Source organism: Emys orbicularis, chromosome 23 (assembly GCF_028017835.1).
Source record: "Emys orbicularis isolate rEmyOrb1 chromosome 23, rEmyOrb1.hap1, whole genome shotgun sequence".
In the NCBI taxonomy this organism is placed as follows: domain Eukaryota; kingdom Metazoa; phylum Chordata; order Testudines; family Emydidae; genus Emys; species Emys orbicularis.
In genome coordinates this window covers 4,065,712-4,088,716 of record NC_088705.1, presented here as the reverse complement: position 1 = coordinate 4,088,716, position 23,005 = coordinate 4,065,712, and the positions used below count along the sequence as shown (strand labels likewise).

The 23,005-nt window shown below is 44.2% G+C and overlaps 1 protein-coding gene across 1 annotated transcript in view; it reads right to left on the bottom strand.

Annotated features, from left to right (window-relative positions):
* Positions 1–23,005, bottom strand: part of KIAA0319L (KIAA0319 like) — a 51,924-nt gene that overhangs the window by 16,595 nt on the left and 12,324 nt on the right. The window contains exons 3-7 of the mRNA XM_065421562.1: positions 14,756–15,474; positions 8,215–8,509; positions 4,697–4,798; positions 2,836–2,933; positions 1,625–1,712 (exon numbers count right to left, since the gene is read on the bottom strand). Coding sequence (XP_065277634.1) covers positions 1,625–1,712; positions 2,836–2,933; positions 4,697–4,798; positions 8,215–8,509; positions 14,756–15,474 — 1,302 coding nt within the window. The remainder of the gene's footprint in view (positions 1–1,624; positions 1,713–2,835; positions 2,934–4,696; positions 4,799–8,214; positions 8,510–14,755; positions 15,475–23,005) is intronic.

The following is a 23,005-nucleotide window of genomic DNA, read 5'->3' as shown; positions in this document are numbered from 1 at the left end:
TCCTTCCACTCTTTGCAACCCTATGCCCAGTCCACTCAGTTTGCGACTAGAATTGCCTCTATGGTCTAGCCTCAGAAAGACCAAGAGAAGAGAGGTCCAAAGTACAGTTGCGAGGCAAGGTCACTCCCCTAGATTGCTGATAACAACAACGGGTCTGTGATAATCCTGCAATGATTATAGCTCCCAGCCCTGATCTTCCTTGGGATTGGACACGGCACTATCCAATTAGTTACACATCAACCTGAGGTGTTGTGCTACAGGTGGAGGGTTCTAAAGTAAAGAAGGGAACAAGCAGACTATGACATCAAGCCAGTGCTCACATAGGGATTATGATACCATCTTGTCACTGTCACCTCTAGGGCATCAGGCATTCAGACTGTGATGTGTTCTAACAGGCTGGCACCTGCGATCACTCAGATGAGTTCAGCCACTACTCTGAAAAAGGAGCAATTTAACAAATCTGCTAGGCGAGCTACAGGTTCATTGTTTACACTCAAATTGACCTGAGCAAATTGTAGTCTAAGGCAATGGTTCTCAACCAGGAGTCCAGGGCCACAAGCCGGTTTCACGGGGTCCGCCAAGCAGGACCAGTGTTAGACTTGCTGGGGCCCAGGGCAGAAAGCCGGAGTCCCACTGCATGGGGCTGAAGCCTGGGGCCCTGAGCGCTGAAGCCTGAGCAACTTAGCTTCACGGTGCCTCCTGTGGCATGCAGGCCTGGCTTTTAGGTGCAGAAAAGCCACTACTGTGGCACAGGTGGGCCGTGGAGTTTTTATAGCATGTTTGGGGGAGGAAGAGGGGCTCAGAAAGAAAAAGGTTGAGAACCCCTGGTTTAAGAAGACATCCAACAATATTTAAAACCCTAAATCTCCCCTCTTGCAAATTTTTGGGAAGGTGAGAATGCTGCTTTTTCTTACAAAGCTCAAGGAAAAAAGGTCTTCGAAGCTCCAGAAAAGGTTCTCTTGTATAAACAAGGGAGACACCGAATGTTCAATGCACTTGCAAGAATGGGTCAGGGAGTTCGAAACTCTGATCTGCTGAAGCCCAACCTAACATCCCTCCACTTCCCCGCCCCGGTAAGCAGTCCCTTTATCTGGAAATAAAGACTTGACCAATGATATTTCAGAGTTTACTGTATACACAACATAAGCCCGCTGCAAAAACAAATCTTTGTAAAGCATCCTGCCGCCTAGAACGAGATTTGATTTAAACTGGCTGCAGATGGGGCTGATACTTATTACTATAAGGGGAAAAATCCAAGGAGCTTCAAAGCACAAGCTTCCCTTCATCTCCCATCCCTGCTGCCCTAGGGTTTTCTCTTGGTGCAACTAGTCTCTGTTGGAGTGGTGCTTTTCCCAGGAGCATGAGTTTGCTAAGTATTTCTGCAGCAGTACTCCAGTACTTTCATTGTAGGATATTCGTTTTCAATAGCTATGCTATACTGAGTGCAAACCTAAGTATACAGGTGGTCGTTTTTCATTTCAGAAAGTAATTTTTCACACACACAGACACAGACACAGACACACACTCTTACTATATTAAGCCAAAACCAAGCCCAGCAAACAAAATACCATAATACAGCTGCTGAATTAAACTTGTAGGGACACCATCCAGCCACTGAACTTACTTGGGTTAACTGTCACATTCACGTAACCTTCCCCATGTGCTTTTCCCCCATCAACTATCACTTTGAATTCATACAGACCAACGGTGAGCTGGAAAGGAAATGGAAGAAGTTACACAACTTCAAGGCAGTGACAATCCGTCAGGAGCCATTAAGAGGTCAGACTACCATCTTGCATCCTGATACATTGTTAGCAGCACAGAGCAGAGGAAACTCTGTTCTGGTCCATACATGCAAGGTGGAGGGTTTCTACTGCAAGGCAACCTGAGGCATCTTTCATCTCAACAACTCCATCATAAATTAAAAGGCTGATATTTCCCATTGCTACTGATGATATAGGGCTGTCAGCCAGGCTAGATTTTCTAGCAACACCTGATGACCAACAGAAGAGGCATTACAGAGCTCAGTCCAGGTCTCCTGGCCAAAACACAAGGCCTGTTTAAGAGGAGAGAAATAGTTCACATAGAGGATCTCCTCCACTCAGCCTTCATGGACAAATGGATTTTGCCCATAATACGGCTCAGCCAAGGAGGTTATATGCTGGATGGCAACTGTGGGGCTGAGGGAGGGGGAGGGACCCTGCATGCTGCTATGGTTAAAGCTCTGGTCTTTCTGAGTGCAGTGTTGGAGCAGAATTGATGTTTCTCACAGGAATCTCCCAGTAAAAGACGTGTTACATTTTCACGCACTGTTTAAACTAACCCTCTTGTTAAAAATTCCCCACATCTCTGTGGAAAAGAATGATCCTTTCAATCTATTATAAAAACACCTTAAAAGCAAAGGCCAGGGAGCTAGTGTCATTAATAACAACTGTGCAGCACCCCAAATCCTGGCAAGATGGGGGAAGTGTGTAAAAGGGAGCTTTAAAAATAATCTAACCACAGACCAGCTTCAGGGGAAAAGCAATCAAGGCGTTCTCTTGAATTTTATTGTTAGCTGCCATTTTAGGGTTTTACATGCTGCTCGTAGACAGCAATGAGGCTCTTAAATCTTGCCATTCTTTATCCCAGGTTTTACTGCACTACATTCAGCTCTTTATAAAACATTTATCTAAAAGTCTTTGGCTGAAACACCGGCAGCCTGCCTGTCCTGCAATTTCCTATTCATTCTGAAATAGCATGCAAGTCCTTGGTGGCAGACAAGGTCTCTGCCTTCTCTGCTAGAGAGTCACCCTGCCTGACACACAGCAGGATGCTAAGCAGTCAGAGCTTCACCTTAGATAACTTGAGGGTCTGGGAGTGTTTGCCTTCCATCTCTCCACTGTAGTCTTTTGGGTGAGTAATCAGCCCCCAGTCATAGGTGTAGCTGGTTCCTAAAGAAAGGAGAATTTCAGAGGCCACACAATTAAAGGAGCATTTAAAAAAAAAAAAAAAAAGACAAGAGCAGGGGTTCAGATTCCCATCAGTCCCTGCTGCTGCACTATGGGGAAGTGCTGGTCTGCACTTCAACACCACACTCATTCTGGGAGCTAGCGATACCTCACACCTCTTTAAGGGGTTAAGGAGGTTTAGAACGATCACAACTCCAGAGTACTAGGGAAGGAGAGAGACTTATTGCTCTCAAATCTTGTAGGCACCTGTCTGAAAATTTCACCCTTGGCATCATAAACAAGAAACATTTTCCATTTCACATGTCACACAAAGTCCCTCTCTATTTCTGCTTCCAGGTTCCCTGCTGTCATTGTGGGTAGGGCTAGAAATGAGCATATCACAAGCAAGCTCTGAAGAATTTGCATTTCTTAGGTCCAACACACAACTGAACAGACTCTCCAGCTTTTTGGTTTCTCAGTTTCCCCCTTCTCAGCGTAGCAATCCCTAAAAGTCAAAGCCTTGTCCAGCAAATCAGTAGTCAGTTGCTACAAGCTGGTACAATTCCTAACTGCACATGTCATCAACTGGCACTGAAGACCCACTAACTCCTCATGGAAAACTTTGAAGTTACAATGGCTCCCAAACCTGATCTCTCTGGGGACTACACACTTTGTAGTGTTTGTATTTCTGCCCCTTGCTATTATAGGAGGCAGCAAGGTCTAATGGTTAGGACAAGGGACTCACTGGGAGACCATGGTCAAATTGTATTTTTCTGTGCCTCAGCTAACTCCCCTGTAAAATGGAGATGAAACTTCATCACCTTTAGGTAGAACTTTCAGACTCTCATCTGAAGCACAATATGTATACGCAAAGCATTATTATTATTAGGACAAAGGATGTTTGTATTTCAGGTGGGGAAAATAAACAAGAACAGCTGAGTTCAAGGAGCAAGTCTCTTATCTGTTTGCAAACACTGTAGAGTTCTGTAAAAGTTATGTCGTCAGAGACTTAGGACTTCAGTTTAGTGGAGAACGAGTTCTGAGGAAAGCAAGATTCCGTTTCCGTGCAAACTTCCATCCCAGTGAACAGCAAAATACTCTCTGGATTAACGGTTTTCCAGAGTTTTCTGTAATATGTCAGCAGTCAGTCCCCTTCAAAGGACAACGTGGTTGTCAACTGATTGACACACAAATATGCCTGTCACAATTTTCTCTTGTAGCCATACAGACTTAGGCACAAGAAGGAACAAATAGCTGAGCTGAGCCTTAGGAGTAATTCAGTGAGGTGACAGGGTTTGTCATTTAAAAGAATGAGAAGGCAAGAAGCCACGTCTCATTTTCAGCTTAAGGTCTGATGTACTGATCAGGAATTTTTTAATACGGGTCAGCAATTTACCCCATGGGCAGTGAAGATATTTTACTTGTCTGGACTGAGTTTTTGTTGTCTTGGGCTGCGAGACTGGACAACAAACCTGGTTTTCCTAGCCTGCACAGCAGTTCTTTAAAACAATGGTCTTCTCTGAGAGGTTGTCACACATTCATGAGAAAGAAGAATGTCCTCATTTTTGCTGAGCAAAAACAAGTCTCAGCAGAACATACTGCATTCGGCTCCTCATTTCTGACCCAGACCATACTGCCATGTGAACTGGAGAGAAGGACTACATTTGGATGCGAGGGACTTTCAAGATTTTCCCTATATAACAAGGCACTTATCTCGTTTGTCACTTCATCATCCCGTGCATTTAGAGCTCCCAATGAAGTCTTACCCGTTGGTGGTTCAGGTAGGACAAATGCATTTAACTGAACTTCATTTTTTGGCAGGGTCACTTGGACATTGTTTCCTGCGGAAACTACCAGCTCCTTCATAACTGTGAGGGAGGGAGAATTACAGCGTTAAAAGGAACAGCAAAAAAATTACATACATAAAGAGAACTTTGGCTTCTGAGCTTGTGGAATAAAAGCCAGCTACAAAATGGCTGTATTTTGCTAACGTCCCATCACTTAGTGTCGTTTCGGGTTTCTGTCTAGTATTGAATGCAAAAACACTAATGGGGCTTCACAATTGAGAGGGAAGCCTAGAATTATCCAGTTACCTCCCTCTCTTTGGAGAGGCTGTGTAACTTCTGCTGCGTTTCTGAAGAGCTGAAATGGGACCCTCTTGCCCTGTACAGAGGCCTCTATTCAACCCGGTCTGGCAGGGATGAGAAGGACTCAGCAGATAGGTTTTCAGGAAAGAACCCAGCTGCTCTTGTATGGAAGGGGAAAGATTAGCGCTGCTATTTACTAAACTGAAATTTCAGATCTTTACAAATATATGAAGAATTCACGGTATTCCTAGCTTAAAAAAATAAAAGCTTCTTGGAGGCGAACAGATTTTCTAATACAAGCTGCACACCTTCCGCTTTCATGCTGTTCTAACCCTAAATACAAGGGTGTTCCACTTACTTTGATTTTTCCTCTCATTTCCTAATCAGGAAGAAAAGATCAGTAGCATTTCTTATCCATTTCTTTCCAGTGCTGACTCATAAGAACAGCCATACTGAATCTGACCAAAGGTCCATCTATCCCAGTATCCTGTCTTCCAACAGGGGCCAATGCCAGGTGCCCCAGAGAGAATGAACAGAACAGGTAATCATCAAGTGATTCATCCCATCTCCCATTCCCAGCTTCTGGCAAACAGAGGCTAGGGACACCATCCCTGCCCAGCCTGGCTAATAGCCCTTGATGGGCCTATCCTCCATGAACTTATCTAATTCTTTTTTGAACCCTGTTATAGTCTTGGTCTTCACAACATCCTCTAGCAAGGAGTTCCACAGGTTGAGTGTGCATTGTGTGAAAAAATACTTCCTTTTGTTTTAAACCTGCTGCCTATTAATTTCATTTGGTGACCTCCTAGTTCATGTGTTATGAGAAGGAGTAAATAACACTTCCGTATTTACTTTCTCTACACGTCATGATTTTATAGACCTCTATCATATCCCTCCTTAGTCGTCTCTCTTCCAAGCTGAAAAGTCAGAGTCTTATTAATCACTCCTCATATGGCAGCCATTCCATACCCCTAATAATATTTGTTTCCCTTTTCTAAATCTTTTCCAATTCCAATATATCATTTTTGAGATGGGGCGACCACATCTGCATGCAGAATTCAAGATGTGGGCGTATCATGGATTTATATAGAGGCAATATGATATTTTCTGTCTTATTAAGAAAGAGATAGATAATGATTCCCAACATTCTGTTTGCTTTTTTGACTGCCGCTGCACATTGACTGGATGTTTTCAGAGAACTATCCACAATGACTCCAAGATCTCTTTCTTGAGTGGTAACAGCTAATTTAGACCCCATCATTTTATATGTATAGAGAGATGAAAAGAGATGACTAATTTTGTTCTTAAAGGTGACTTGATAAAGGTAGAGGAAAATGGGATTTTTGGCCTTTTCTGGTTCTTTACTATGTACAAAGACCTGGAAAGGCAATTGCTTTTCTCAGAGTATTTTTTGCTCTCCCCACTTCTTTTTTTAAAAATCCGGAGGGGCGGGGGAGTGAGAAAAAACATTAAGAAAAACAAGAAATCTGTTCTTCCCCGAGACCTTATTGGGATCTCAGAGAGGTATACTGGAAGCTATTTTAAAAAGTTAGGGAGGCTGAATATTTAAACTCCCATCTGTTTATTAGTTAAATAGTTAACCAAAGAAAACCAGAACAAAAGTTCTAAAAGAGTGATTAAAACTTCCTTCCCCTCTCAATTACTCAACCTCTTGCGATGTCATAATTCCACTAGTGCTCTAATCACACAGAGAGTGTCCCAAGGGAAAAGGAGATCTGGATTTCTAACAGAAAAAAAACAGTAGATAAAACCTCCAATCCTTTTTTGAAAATAACTTTTCAGGTCTTCTTTATACTTCATAAAGGAGCAGTGAGAAGCTAGCCAAATGTTTGCCTATGAAGGTCACTTTTAAGACATTTAATAATATATAAATTCCAACACTAGTGGAGGGAGGAATGTATTAAAAAAAGACTAGCAAACTGGTTAGTTCAGATAGCCGATTGGCTTTCTGCCAAGTGTCGAAGTACATCGCATTTCCTTTCCACTGAGCCATCTGTTCCATTTTCAGGGGCAAAATATACCCTAAATTTACAAGAATTCAGCTTTGAATTTAGTGAATTTTGTTATAGTGCAGCTAGTCACACTAGGTGAGCAACACACAGTGCCTTGTGTATATGCACAGATCCTCACAGAAGCAGCTAGTGAGTGAAGTTTGGTTTATCCTAGTGTTGTTTGTGGTTCTTTTGTTATTTTACAAATTCTGTAATGATCACCTTTAGGAACACCGGTGTGAATAGAAACATGACACTCTGCTGCAGAGTGAGACATGGCTAATGGCCAAGTGTACTGTTTCTGCATGACTGAACTATACATTGACATTTCCGGGGGGGAAAAGTCATACCCCATTATAGGCAACCACCTTACAAAATAAAAGGAGAGATTTTCACTCAGCTTGGTGGAGGGCAGAGTACTGTAGATAGCTGCTGAAACAAGGTTTCATGCCACTACATCTTGTGTCAGATCTCTAATCCCATTACAGTACCGGAGACATTATCATTCCTTCTGAGCTGCACTTGGAGAACAGATTCATTAGACATATAGAGATTTGCAATTCCAAATACAGGATCCCATCCCACAGCCTCAAGGTCTCTGCCAGGAGCCCCAATGGGGTGTACAGGGACTGTCACGGGCCTATACCAGAAGCCCTCAGGATGGTTTATGGCAGAGATAGGGAACCTGTGGCACACTAACTGATTTTCAGTGGCACTCACACTGCCCGGGTCCTGGCCACGGGTCCGGGGGGCTCTGCATTTTAATTTAATTTTAAATGAAGCTTCTTAAACATTTTAAAAACCTTATTTACTTTACATACAACAATAGTTTAGTTATATATTATAGACTTCTAGAAAGAGACCTTCTAAAAACATTAAAATGTATTACTGGCACGCGAAACCTTAAATTAGACTGAATAAATGAAGACTCGGCACACCACTTCTGAAAGGTTGCTGACCCCTGGTTTATGGTATGGGACCCATCCCAGCCTCCATGCCAGGACCCCCAGGATGGGCCAAAGGCCCCAACCGACATACGTATTGGAAGAGGCCCCCTCAATACTCTCTTGGAGAAACTGTATTCAGGTACTGTCCCACGGTGGTGGCTTTACTGTGCTTTAATGTCTCATCAGTCTCTCAATGGGATATTCTGGTTTTGGAAGGTGCTGCGGAGTACACACTCACCTTGCACTGGTGTAGGGGTGCTTGATGATGTGGCAGGGATAGCCTGGACTGTGGTAACGCTGTCATTGGTGGGAACACCGGTGGGCACAGCGGTAACGGTCTGCATCTTCATCGTGTTTTTCCCCAGCAGAGCACTGATCGTAGGGAGAATCTCCTCTAAAGAAAGAGGCTGGACGGAAGTGTTGTTTGACTGCTTGAGTTTCTCAGCTTTGCCAGTGGCAGTCAAACCCAGTGCTATGGGGCTGGAGAACGTAACCAGCACCGGGCGTTCTGACGTGGATGTTCCTGCATGAGCCTGGAAAGAAGAGAACGTCGCAGTCTGAAACTGGATGCCGATTTAGTTTTTAAACTCAAACTGACCCCAAATTCCCCTCCGTTCTGCACAGCATCAAATGTCTACAAGATAGTCACTCGTTCCTCCTAAAATTAGGGAGGAACGAAGCCCCCCATACTTATTCTCCTATTGATAGGAAGCTTTGCAGCTCCCTCTCCTTTCTTCCAACACGGCTACTATCGGTTTTTGCCCACCCTGCACTTCCCCCCGGCTCTGTCTCCAGAACAGCTAGGTTGTTTCCAGCTCAGCTGCATACAGCTCAGTCCCCTTAGATCTAAATACTTCAGCTATGGCGGCATATAAGGTGCTATGTCAGGCTCCATAGAAGATGCTGGGGTGCCTGCAACACTTAAACGAGCAGAGCACGCCAAAGACACTAAAGCAGGGAACCAGATTTCCCTCTGGTAATTTGTCAGTCACATATTCCTATTTCTGAAGCTGTGATGTGGGCAGGTATGAAGGAGGAGGATTCTACCGGCAACTTTGTGATTTAAGAATCCCTCACTGCAGCAGGGAGTTATTGATTTTAGATCGCCCCTAAAAGAGACAACCTGTGCCTTGAATGACTGGCACTCCAACAGCTATATGAGTGTATGTCACAACACAAACTATTTGGGGAAGGGGATCAGAAAGCGTGTACACATCCCCCCTCTGCATACCATGCAGCATGAGTCAGTTTATTACAAATAATCAAAGCAGACAAACACAATTTCCTTTCTTTCATCAGAAATTCCTTCTACAGCACCTAGCTCCACTCTGGTTAGTAGCCTGCAGGGTAACTCCCGGACATTTCAACTTTAACTGGGTTTATCTGTAGAGTACATCTGCATAGCATATTTTGTTGAGCAAATGCTGTTTCAATAATATCTGCTGAACACTTAAAATGCAGCACTTCTCCATCTTTGATTTGGAACCGGTTTTGTAACTGAATTACTCCATCACCGACTCTACTGGTACAGTTGGGTCAAAAGATCAAACCAAAAAAAGGCACTCATGACTTTAATACCACGTCACTGGCATTCAGTCTGGGCAATGGATGCTGCAGAAGTGCATTGCCACATGTCCTAGTAGCTAGATTAGACTACAGAACATTTTAACACCACTGGTAAAATCGAAGCCCTTGAACATACACACCGAAACAACCAGCCAATGCTAATACCGGGGGAGGAAGCTCGGCCTTGTGGTTCAGGCTTTTCTGCAAAACACTCTCTCCTTGCAGTGTTGAGTACGTCACTTGTACCTGCTCTGTCTCAGTGTCCTCTCCCTCAATGCAAGGGTGAAGAACTATATTTGTTCAAGTGTTTAAAGTACTTTCAGCGCCATTGACAGAAGATACAAGGGTAAAGCACTATTAATATTATGTGCAAAGGAGGATTCTCTCCACTTTCTTACCCGTTAATGGGCTCTCATGCTTTGGTGAAGCTATAGATTCTTTGCACTAAAGAAGCAGGCAAATCTTGGGACATGCTACTCTGTAGCAATCCTCATTAACAGTCTGAACATGGCCAGCAGGAGCTTCTGTTAACATGCACAAATAGGCTTCCCTAACTGCAGGGGGGGGAAGAGGGGGAAGTGATAGATGGCACACATATTCCAATTCTGGCACCAGACCACCTAGTACATTAATCGGAAGGGGTATTTCTGATGGTTCTCCAGGCACTTGTGGATCACCGTGGGCATTTCACGGACATTAACGCAGGCTGGTCTGGAAAGATGCATGACGCACACATCTTTCGGAACACTGGCCTGTTCAGGAAGCTGCAAGCAGGGACTTTCTTCCCGGACCATAAGATCACTGTAGGGGAAGTCAAAATGCCCATTGTGATCCTGGAAGACCCCGCCTACCCCTTAATGCCGTGGCTTATGAAGCCATACACGGAGAACCTTGACAGCTGCAAGGAGCGGTTCAACAACAGACTGAGCAAGTGCAGAATGCTCACTGAGCGTGCTTTTGGCCATTTAAAGGCCTGCTGGCGCTGCCTGTATGGGAGGCTGGACCTGGCCGATGACAATATACCTATGCATATGGCCACAGGCTGAATGCTCCATAATATTTGTAAAGGGAAGGGTGAAAGCTTCACTCAGGGCTGGACTGCTGAGGCTCAGTGCCTGGAGGCTGAATTTGAACGGCCAGAGACCAGGGCTATTAGAGGGGCGCAGTGTGGGGCCATAAGGATCAGGAATGCCTTGAGGCAGCAATTTGAAGCCGAAAGCCACGAATATTTGTTGCTGTGCTCGGGAGTGCAGTGCTTGTAATGCTAGGAGGTGATTGTGATTGGTGCAAACGATGCACTGTGAAGGTTTAAGAAAATTGCCTGTTGCTTTGCAGGGCTCTGTTTGCTTTCAATTAATGGAATAAAGATTGCTTTCAAACCAAAACAATTCTTTTATTAAAAAACAACAACCGGAGAAGAGAGACAAACAAAAAAGCACATCAGCACTGTGAGGGACGGGGGAAGGGAGGGTCCCAGTAGGAGGTGGGGTCCCGGGAAGATTTGTGTATGTCCAGGTATCATATGCAACCTTGTCCTTTGGAGTACAGTGCAGCGGGTACTGTACTTCAGCAGGGCTAAACTGCAGAGAGCTGGGTGTTGAGTGCAGTGGGTACTGGGAGTCCGCAGGGCTGGACTGCGATGGGGCAGGAGTGGAATGACGCAGGTATAGACTGGAGTCAGGAGGTGGATAAGAGAGTGTTGGCGGTGTCTGGGGGGTGCATGGGAAAGAGTTTTGCGACAGCGGCTTTAGGGGAGGGCTGGCACGCAGCTGCTCAGTTTGCAGTGCTAGTAGCGCCTGGAATGTGTCTGCTTGGCGCTCCATAATCTTTAAGAGCCGTTCCGTGGCTTCGTTCTGGCGCGCTGCATTCTCCTTTTGGTCCCTCTTCTCGCTGTCTCGCCACTCCTTCAATTCTTGTTTTTCGTCCGCGGAGTGCATCATGACATCATGCAGAAAGTCTTCTTTAGTTCTTCATGGCCGCTTTCTAATTCTGCGCAGCTGTTCAGCCGGCGATAACAAAGAGGGAGGCTGGGCCCCCAAGGTCATGTGTGTGAAGCCAAAATGCAACATTTTACAGAAGCAGTATTGTTTGCAACACACAGACCACTGATTCAGTGATTTAAAACACAGCCACTATTCACAGACCTGTCACTAATTGGCTTACCCCAGGCAAGCACACATGAGCCACAAGACCCCCCCCAAAATGGTGAGTAACTGCAGGGGCAGGGGAAATCAGTGTTCCAGGACCGTACTGTACACTGGGATCTCTTGGGGGAGAGCCAGCATTGGGGGTGGGGCCTTATAATCATTACTGTCCCCACATTTTCCACAGGCTGTGTTCATTATGGAAGATATCTCGCTGCTGAGGGTGAGCAGGGAATCAAGGGAGGGTCTTCTCCAAGACTGCGGCTTCTGCTCTGGCCCTTATGCGACTCGCCTGTGTGCAGCAATGGTCCCCCTCCCAGTGATGGTAGAGTGGTGCGTGAAAGTTACCCTTAATGGGGCAAGAAACAAAGCAGCTCTGCAAAGAACCTGCGGCAGCGGATTGCCCAGTAGCTCCATGAGAGTTTTGTGGAGATCTCTGAGGCAGATTCCCGTGAAGTGAGGGAGTCAATCAACACCCTGTTCCGCCGCTCAGACTAGGCCTGTGGTGGGAGACCAGCCTGCTTTCTGCAGCCCTCCTGCCCCCAACAACTCGCTTAAGTGATTCCCAAAATCAAAGTCACTTACCAGGGGCCTCCTCTCCTGTTTGCATTTTGCCAAGCTCCGACACTGGCTAGCCTCCTCCGGGGCAGAGAAGAGCTCCTGGCTGCATGCATCGCTGACCTCCGAGTCATCCTCTGCCTCTGGGTTCCCCTCCCCCTCCTCGTCCAAGATTTCCTCCTCCTGGCTCGGTCCACTCTCAACTGGCACGCGAGCCACCGAAGTATCCACAGTGGCCTTCGCAGTGGAGGTGGGGTCGCCACCAAGTATCGCGTCCAGCTCTTTGTAGAGCCGGCAGCTCATAGGTGTAGCACCGGAGCGGTGGTTTGCCTCCTGGGCCTTGTGGTAGGTGTTCCGCAGCTCCTTCACTTTGATCCTGCACCGCAGCGTGTCCTGGTCATGGCTCCTTTCTGTCATGCATCGTAACATCATAATTCCTATTGCTGGAGTGCAGCTGGGACTGCAGAGCCTCCTCTTCCAAATGCTGATGAGGTCCAGCAGCTCAGCAATGCTCCAAGCAGATCACCTGGTGCGTGGAGCAGGCATGGCCACCTGGAAAGATGCGCTGAGACCACTGCATGTGTCACTGAGCAAACAGGAAGGGGACTTTCAAAATTCCCAAGGAATTTACGGTGTGGGGCTCCTGGTTGGTCACCTGAGGGCAGGGCAGTAGAGTTCAAACCGATGACCAGGGAGGCGAGAACAGGCATTGTGGGACACCTCCCGGAGGCCAATTGCAGCGCTGTGATCAACCAGGTGTCTACACTGGCACTGTGGCACTGTAGCCCAGGCGCAGAAAACTGTACGCCTCTCATAGGGGTGTTTTTTTACAGCCGTGCAACTGTGCAGTTTCTGCGCACTAAGGGTACGTCTACACTTACTTCCTGGTTCGGCGGCAGGCAATCGATCTTCTGGGATCGATTTATCGCGTCTTGTCTAGACGTGATAAATCGATACCGGAAGTGCTCGCCGTCGACGCCGGTACTCCAGCTCGGCGAGAGGAGTACGCGGCATCGACGGGGGAGCCTGCCTGCCGCGTCTGGACCCGCGGTAAGTTCGGACTAAGGTACTTCGAATTCAGCTATGTTATTAACGTAGCTGAATTTGCGTACCTTAGTCCGAAGTGGGGGGTTAGTGTGGACCAGGCCTACGTGGCTTGGCAGTGTATACAGAAACTTGCCAGTGTAGACAAGGCCTGAGAGAGGCAAGAAAAGTTTAAGGTCAGCTGTAGTGAAGTCTCCCCAGAAGTCAGGTGCATATGGAATGGGAGAATGAGATCACTGTTTAAGTCTCAATCTCTTATGAAATGCTAGATGAAGGAAAGGTTTCAGGCAGACCAGAACTACTGCAATATTGCAGGAGAGAGAGAAAACAAAGGGAAACTCATGAGTCACTCTTAAGTAGCATGAGGTTTTGGGAGATCAAACATTTGCAAATGCAAAGTTAAACCACAATGTTGTTTCACACACACCTGGCTCTGGAATTCTCAGTGGTGTCCTTTGGCTCCACTCCACATCCTGCTCTGCAAGCTAGTGGCTGATATCAATCACAGCACTACCTAGCACCATAAGATTTGCATAGCTGGAGTGGAACAGATTCTCTTAATTTTCCAAAGCCAGAATGTAACTACAGGAGAAAGGAGCCCACTGCAATAATCCAAAATCCTTGAAATATGACAGGAGATATTCAAGCAACGTAGCTTCCTAATGTATGATTCACTCTGCAACACCACTCCTATTAGGGACTCTACAATGCCTATGATCAGACCCTTTGCACATATAACAAAGAGCACCTAGTATTTCAAACACGTCTATTTCTGTTTAGATCAGACATCTGGAAATACTGTACTGACTTCCTATTTTTTTTTTTTTATTTTTTTTTTAATAGACACCCAAATGATCCTCATTTATCCACTGCTAATGCAAACCCTTATGGACTTCAGAGTATGAAAGAATAAGTCTTAAAACAAAAATAAAAATTACGACTTCAGATCAGTTACAGAGCAAAGCTGATCTGAAGATACATGACAAAATAGTATAGGTCTGTAGAGTAACATGCTGAATTGCTCCAGAATTCAACACTCTTCTTATAGAAAGCTACTTAATTTATTTTGTGGGTAAACCAGATATATTATGGGTAACTGACTCCAACACCCATGCACTCCCCTGCCTTTTGCTGGTTACTTCACACCCACCAGACATCTCTCCTTCTTACCTCTCACTTTTATGGTGCGTATTATACGGGACAGGAAGCAGTCTGCCTGTCATCTTTTTTCCAAGAGCCAAAGGGCTAATGAAATCAAATCAAATCCTACCCCAATTCAGAGTCAAACTACTGCCTCGTCTCCCTGCAAAGAGGCTGAAAGCACATTTCTGAAGTGCCTTCTAAGTGTTCTTAATATGAAGCCTGCATAATAAATGACAACCAGAAGGATGTTCAACTGATGAAAGTTAAGATTGACACTAGCAACAGACAGTCCATTCACGTCCCCATTTCGTTCCATACACTTACCCCTAGAGAGCCACTACCAGCTGGATCACTCAGTCCACTCACACTATGGCTCTCAGGAGAGGCAGGGCTTTTGTTTTTCTGTTCTCTTGAGTCCGTTCCATTTTGCAGTGAAGTTTTCTCTCGAGTTGCATGGTCACTGGGAACATCCCTCAATGAAGGCCTAGGTTCCGGGTTATCCTTTAGACCAATATTACTCAAGCTGCTCTTAGATACGCTGTCCAAGGTACTGGCTGGCAGATTTTCAACATTCCCCCTGGTGGGGAGATCTGTTATATCCCTTTTCAGCAAGCCCCTCCGGACATGTGCCAAGTGCTGTTTTTGTGTCAACAGCTCCCGGAAGGACCTTCGCAATCTCTTTTTGGCTTGGACTGGCGTGCACCAATCCAACAACTTGTGAAGCAGAGTCTCCACCTCGCCTTCACGTTGAGAGCTTAAGGAGTGCTCTGTAGTTTTCGATTTCTTTAGAAACGCCAAAATGGAATCTGAGGAGTCAGTCCTGCTTGCCTGACACTGATGGGGAATCATGCAGTTCACCTGGAGACACATCTTTTCCAACAGCCAAAAGGCATCACAGCTGGGGCTCTGGCAGCAAGCAGCCTGACATGACTGGGCAGTGTGAAATCCCTCCACAAGCTGTAGCTGGTGATTTCTCCATGATCTCAAATAGCCACCAAACAGGATCTTTTCTGGCTGGCACACGGCTCTATTCCAGTTTGCATCTGGGAAGGAGGCAGAGTGGAAAAGAAAAGACAATTCAAAATGCTGTAAAGTGACTAACAGTTAATCCTTAGCACTGCCAAAGAGTATTCAGAGTACAGGAGTGGGGTCAGAGCAAGGAACCAGAAGGCAGGACTCCTGGGTTCTAGAACTTGCTCTACTGACTGCATATGACCTTAGGCAAGTCACTTCAGCTCTGTGCCTCAGTTTCCCTCTCTAAATCCAAATGGCAACTTCCTCAATTCATAGGGTCATCATGAGGTTAAATTCCTTTGCTTGTAACTCTCTGGAAGGTATCACCGAAGGGCAAAGTAATGCTAGGCAGCACATCTAGTTTCTGATAGGAGCTGGAGTTGCCTCAGTGCTCAGTTTGGGCTGGTAAGTCCATCTCTCTACATGAGGCCCCTTTTGGATTAAAAAACTCCCACAGCACATAGATACAAATGTTATTTGTCACCAAAGGCATCAGAATCAAGCTTTCCCCCACCAGCTATGGGCTGCACCAACGTAACAGCAAAACCCCGTAGACTGAGCAAAGCTGAGTACATCACTTTTGACAGCTGATGTATAAAAGCAGCTTCTATTATTTTAAGGATCCCTGGGTTTTTAACTCCCCACCCATTTGATTTTCTAAAAGATCATTTTACTTAAAAAGTTAGAACTCAGAAGGGGATTTTATAAATCGTCATGTCAGGCAATGTGGTGACAAACCAAGCTGGGGGGATAACCTGGCCAGGCCACCGCCCCATGGAGGATGCAGCCATGTTCCAGAGATTCTTGTCAGAATGAGGGAACTTCAACCACAGTAACTAGTGCTGAGTTCTGAGACCTCAGCATAGCACAGGGTAGAAAGAATTGAAATGACCTTTCATTCTCAACCCAGTTGATATCTGCTTTGAGTAAAAATGTGGACAGTTGAGTTATGAGAAGCAGTGTGGTCTAGTGGTTAGACCAAAGTCAGGAATCTTGGGTTCCATTCCTGGATCTGCTGTTAACTTGCTGCATAACCTTGGATTCACTGCTCAATCTCGGTGCCTCAATATATGCTTCTGCAAAACAGCATTAGAGTTTACCGAGGTCACAGGTGCATTAAGACTATAATAATGTTTGTAAAGCACCACATAAGTATTAATAAAATTAATACTCTTTTTTGCATCTCGAAATGAAGACGTACACACTCATGTCCCTCACCTTCTGAGGTGCGTGACCTGTTGCAAACAGATTCAGTTCTGGCAATAGCACTGTAAACATTTTAAACACATGGGGGGGCTCTTCTGTATCCAGATCTGCCTGCATGCTTATATATGGTAGCTCAGTGTATAAGGGCTCTGAAGCCCAAGTCAATGCAAAGTTGCTTTCCTGCTGCAGACACTTTGCATAAAGAATGTTTAGGTTGGCTGACTGCAGCACAAGCCTTGGCTAATGAGATGTTCTAACCTTGTACTGAAGAGACTAAATATTTTAAGTCTAGGTTATCAGCCACACAATGCACCTTGGGCCACTAAGTTCTTTTCCCGTTGTCAGCCCCATTGAGTCCACTTGACAAGTACAATAGGTGCAAAATATTCAGTCCATCCACTATACCACTTTGCAGTGCGGTGACATCATCAACCGTAAGTAACACAAGGAGACACTTGCTAAATTTTTCTAATAAAAATAAGCGTTACTATATAGCTTCATTTAAAAAAATAAGAAAAGAGAAGGAAAAGTTACAGCCAACATGAGAAATAGGTTTAGCTTTACATGACGTATAAAAACGTCAGGAGAGGTCATGTGCTTTTGTGGACTCAGAATGGGACTGGAAGCCAGATTCTCAAAGTCCTAATTCTGGCTGTGCCATGACTCTCTGTGGTCCGTGGGAAATCGCTTCATTTATCTGTGGCTCAGGTTCCCCACAGGGGAGCGATTACTTGCCGAAATGTTGCAAAGATTTACGCTTTCACAGAAGCAAACTTTTAAATTTAGAGAGTAAAGGTCTATTCTGATGAAGAGGTAGAGAAGACATGTTGTATAGAGGTGCTGATTAATGCTCCATTAGACAAGGCCAAGATGGCGAGAAAATTCCCAGTTATGATTTTATTTGGAAGCAGTTTCTGGATGATTACTGGGAGCAGATGAATTTGTGGTGAATATTACTCCCACACCTCCTCCCTCGCCTCCTCTCCCCCATACACAAGGTAGTTTGGCATTCATGCTGCCTTCTTCTAGGATGTGTATTCTCTTGTAATAAGTGGTTGCCGCTTTATTGCAAGTACATTTGTGTGAAATTTCAATTAAATAAAACCACAGGAATCCCAGCTACAAAGTCATGTGAAAGAATCACTGCTCCTCATGAGCAAGCGCAGGTCCCACTGTCTAAACAAAGTCGCTTGATAACCCAAGAAGGATGTGGTATGGTTGTGTATCAATTGTTATCAGAGGACGGTCACATTTTCTTGTATGGGAGGGCAGTGACAACAGTTGAGTCAACAGCTTAAAGTCTGCATCTCTTCATGCAGAACAATGATTAAAACTGAAGATTAAAATATCACGGTAGGATTCAAACATAATATACTAGCCTGTCTAGAAGGCACTTTCTGTTAGAGAATAGTCTATTAGATTTAAACCATCAGGCTCTGCAGTCTACACATACGGAGAAATTTATATACGGACCCCCATATGCCGGCTATTCACTTATGACTGAGGATTATGCACAGTTCGCTGCTATGGGGAAAGGACCACATACTTTCAGAAAGCTACCAGCAGCTGAAAAGGTTTAGAGAGCGCATTGTTTGCTGGTAATGTGTATGGATTTCCAGGCTTTGGGATCAGGGTAAAGATTGCCAGGCAACATTCTTTGCTGAACTAGCTCTCTAATGTAGGTTGGCATCACATACAGAGGGCCAGAAACTTGTCACGGTCTTGGAACACCAAAATGCTTCCCTCACCGAAGAGGAAATAGCTTCCTTTAGTGTACCATTTACATCATATAATATTGCTAAAAATGGTAAGGGGGCTAGCTTTTTACGAAAATGCATCTCAGCATGCATGTCAATTAACAACAGCGTAGTTAAGGCATGCAAAGGGAGAGCCGACAGCCAGCTGAACATATTTGAAGAGAATGGAGAGGAATTATGTAGGGTGATTCAAGGGAGCATAACAAACAGTAATGGAATGAAATTGTGAAAGGGAAAATCAAGTACATCCAGAACAGTTCCACACAAGGGAAGGACCAGACCTCTTGTTGGGATAGCTCAGTGGTTTGAGCATTGGCCTCCTAAACCCAGGGTTGTGAGTTCAATCCTTGAGGGGGCCACATAGGGATCTGGGGCAAAATCAGTACTTGGTCCTGCTAGTGAAGGCAGGGGGCTAGACTCGATGACCTTTCGGGGTCCCTTCCAGCTCTATGAGGAAAGAAAGAAAATATACCTAATACTAAAATGGATAATCTACTAGAAAATATAGGATAGGGAACAACCCTACACTGGTCCCTCTCAGGTGTCGTGGCAGAACTTAGTACTGAAGATAACCAAGATTCCGATTTGATACAAAGGAGCTGCAGCAGGTACAACAAAAATAATCCACTTATCCAAGTCCTTGCAGACTTTCACTTGCCTTGAAACAAACATACTGAGCAAAGTTAAAATACAAGTTGCTGCAGACACACCAGTGTTTATCAATTCACATCTAAGCCATGTTGGAATATTTCCAACAGCTGCAGGTGGATACTTTTACTAAGACTTTTATAGGGAGAACAGAAGACTTGTAAGCAGAACTTCAATGTGAGAAACCTGCATTCTGAAGGTCTGATTTGGAAAAAATCCTAAGCAAAGACTCAGACCCCTCCTTGACGCAAAGCAATAAAATAAAGAACATGAGTAGCGTGTGAATCGATACTTGGAATTGCTCGGATATGGGTGGTTCGAGTCGGACGGAGTCATTTTAGCAAAGTCACCCATTGTGCTTCCCTGGGGGAAGAAAAAGAAAAAGAAAAGGAGGCAAGAAAGTCTCATGGAAGTTGATTAAAACCACTTTGGCTTTAACTAGTGTAGCCCATAGGATTACTTTGCTAGCTATTATATCCTACTAATCCAGCCAGCCGTATCATAGAATATGTTTCTCTTTCTGAATTAATCCATTTCATACATGATCCTTATATTTTATCAGTAGTAATTCCTATGAATTTAGGATGTGTCGAGGCATATGATGTATTTCCTAATAATTATACATAGAATAAGTTTTGCTGAAATGCAAGAAGCCTACCGGCCTGTATCCAGTAAGATCTGCTAAATAACTAAAAGTTTAATCAGTTAAGAGTAAGTCAGCATAAAAGCTGGCAATCTTTGGCACAGATAGAAACGGTCCCTGAACTTTGGGGAACCAAAGAGAGGAACTACACACAACACTGAACAGGTTTATCCAGTGTCTGCAACCGGTTGGTAACTGCAGGGTATACCACAAACCTGGAAGTCGCCAGGAAAGCCTAGGTTGGCAGTTTTTGGAGTAAAATAATCCTTATTAATATGTAGAAAGTAAGTGTCATAATCCACTAACCTATAGGATAAGTGTACCCATAAACTTCTTAGGGTACGGAAATAAGATTTGGGTATAGTAGGTTGGGCCTGAATTATATAGCGTCAGGATCCTATAAAGTACCATGTAAGGATATCTTAGGGGGCTTTTTCTTCTTTGTTCTCCTATATTCTATAGACTATATTTTTATCTACCGATCATTATATCTTCTATCAGCTCAGCTTGTGTAGTATAGTCGAACTACTCAACATTCCTAACTATTAGGAGTCTGGTGGCACCTTAAAGACTAACAGATTTATTTGGGCATAAGCTTTCGTGGGGAAAAACTTCACTTCTTCAGATGCATAGAGTGAAAGTTACAGATGCAGGCATTCTATACTGACACATGGAGAGCAGGGAGCAGAGCCCATGTGTCAGTATAGAATGCCTGCATCTGTAACTTTCACTCTATGCATCTGAAGAAGTGAGGTTTTTACCCACGAAAGCTTATGCCCAAATAAATCTGTTAGTCTTTAAGATGCCACCAGACTCCTTGTTGTTTTTGTAGATACAGACTAACACGGCTACCCCCTGATACTTGATTCCTAACTATTGGGGAAGCCAGAATCATCGTGTTATCGGGCATGCCAGGAGTAAGGCTGGTCCTTCACCTCCTATTACCGGGTCCTCAAGGAAGGGTGAGAGTTTGTTAGGTTAAGGTACTTATAATAGGAATGCTACCACCAGGAGTTTTGGAATTATTTTACTGCTTTGCAGTCATAAGTTTCATAGCATTATTCTTTTGTTAATCTCAATAAAGTTTTTATCAATTTGGTATTGTCCTCAGTGCAAGTGTTTTTGCCAAGCACCCTGAGAGTCCTCTCCCGACATAGAACTCTCTGAGTTCTCGGAGCCTGTCGTCTGAATTGGACAAGAACCTATACATCTTCTGGTCGGATGCGATCAGTGGCGAGCCATATCAACTAACCCATAAAATACAGGTCAACGCTAGGGAAACAAATGAGTAAAGTGGGGAAATGTCTGAGGTCTGGAATTTTCACTTTTTTGGGAGACAAGGCCTCCACAAACTGATTTCCACCTCTCTATGTCCTCCTGTTTGGACAACATACCATTTAGGCTGCAAGGGATCCGCTTTTAATGGGCTACACATTCCATCTTCCCCCTTCCAAACATATTGCTCCTTCCTGACCTGGAACAGCATCAGCACTGTTGTCCCACTCTGTATCAGGCTATTCGTAACACCATGTCTATGCGGAGGACCCTTGGGAGTGCTGATTCTTCCCTCAATTAGACAGCATGCCTGTCACCACAGTAGCAACATGAAACACTCCTCTTCTCAGCTGGGACAAGGCACCACCTTCTGCATGCTCGCCACCTCTATGGGAAACAGAAGATTTAGACTCAACCTTTGACCCCACGCCGCCACTCAAATTAGCGTTAGGAACCAGTATCTGTTTAAGTCCCCGTTGTCTCTCTGTGACTGGTCCTCTCATCACTTGGGGCAACATCCCTCTCCAGCAGTGTTCCCAAAGAACTTCATAACTTGGTGATCACAAACTGTAAAGCTTGCCTGCCACCAATAGGTCTCTGAGGCTGTCCCTCTCCCCCTTCACGCAATTTAAAAACAACAAATTTTTATTTTGGTAAGGTGAAAAAATTAATATAAAGAATGCATCTGCCTGAGACCTTGTTTTTCACATTTCAGTCTAAAACATTTTTTTTTAAATAACTAACGTATAACTAGAGGTTTTTGAATGGAAATGACTTGTATCAGCTATGTTTTAAGAAAGCCACCTGTTTAAACCTCGAGGACTCTACAATGTTTAAAGCAGCTTCAGAGGGCAATTATTAAAGCACGTGGGATTTTCTTCTCCAAGTGGAGTAGATTAATACCTTTTCTTGAGGCTACGCAGCGAGGGGGACAGTCCAGCATGGTTTTCATCTCTATTTCACATACAACTCCATTAGTTCATATTAGTTCAAGCCACACCCAAAACTAACATGAGGTTTGCTACTATCACATAGTTCACCCTGCTTGCGTGTTCTAGTCCTTCCCCCAACCTGTGTCTGCCTTGTCTGATTAGACTGTAAGCTCCTCAGGGCCAGGACCACTTAGTACTCTAATTTGTACGCCACTCAGCACTATGGGGCCCCTTTCTTGGTTGTCCCTTAGACACTGCTGTAATAAGCATGATTAAGAATAATTTTATTAACGTCTTTAAAATGTCATTTGTTAAAGAATCTAAACCACAGAGATTTCAACACAAGATTTTGCCAAAAACCAAAAAAAACGGATGAATTCTAAAATGAGAGGGTACTAGGTACTATACAATATGATGGCTTCTAGTAAGATAGCACTTAAAAAAATAACCTATATGAAGACAACTATGAGTATTTACATGTATAAAAGGACACAAATTTATAGCTAAAATTTAGATTTAAACAATACATTCTGCAAAATCTACTAGTAATATCTGCATTACATTTTTTAATTCAATGAAGACAGCTTTCTTGGACATTAACCTCTCTCAAACAGCAACCAGAAACCTAACCACTGAAGCACTGCGAACCACAAAAAGAAAGACTAGAAACCAAATATGAACAAAAGTTTTTTCATTGACCTACTTGCAGTGAAAACTGAATGGTGAAGACGTGGTATTGGTAATGTGCCAAAAAAAAAAAAATCAACTTTCAAATTAAGAAAGTGTTGAATTGTTGTTTAAAAACAAACAAACAAAAAAACCCCTAAATCTTGCAGAGAAGGAAACACAAGGATGATTTAAGAAATCCTAATAAACTATCATCTGTCATTTCTGGCTTTTATTGGGAGTTACCCAATAGCCAAAACTGGTTGTTAGTCTCCCCTTTATAAAGGCAGATAAAAGCCATAGGTGTACATTATAATTGCACATTACAACTAAAAAGTTTGAGAATGAATGGCTGTAAGACTTGTTGTTTGAAAACTATTTATTTAATGGACCCATTCATAGGACTTTTGGATTAAATGAAGTGGCAGTAAAT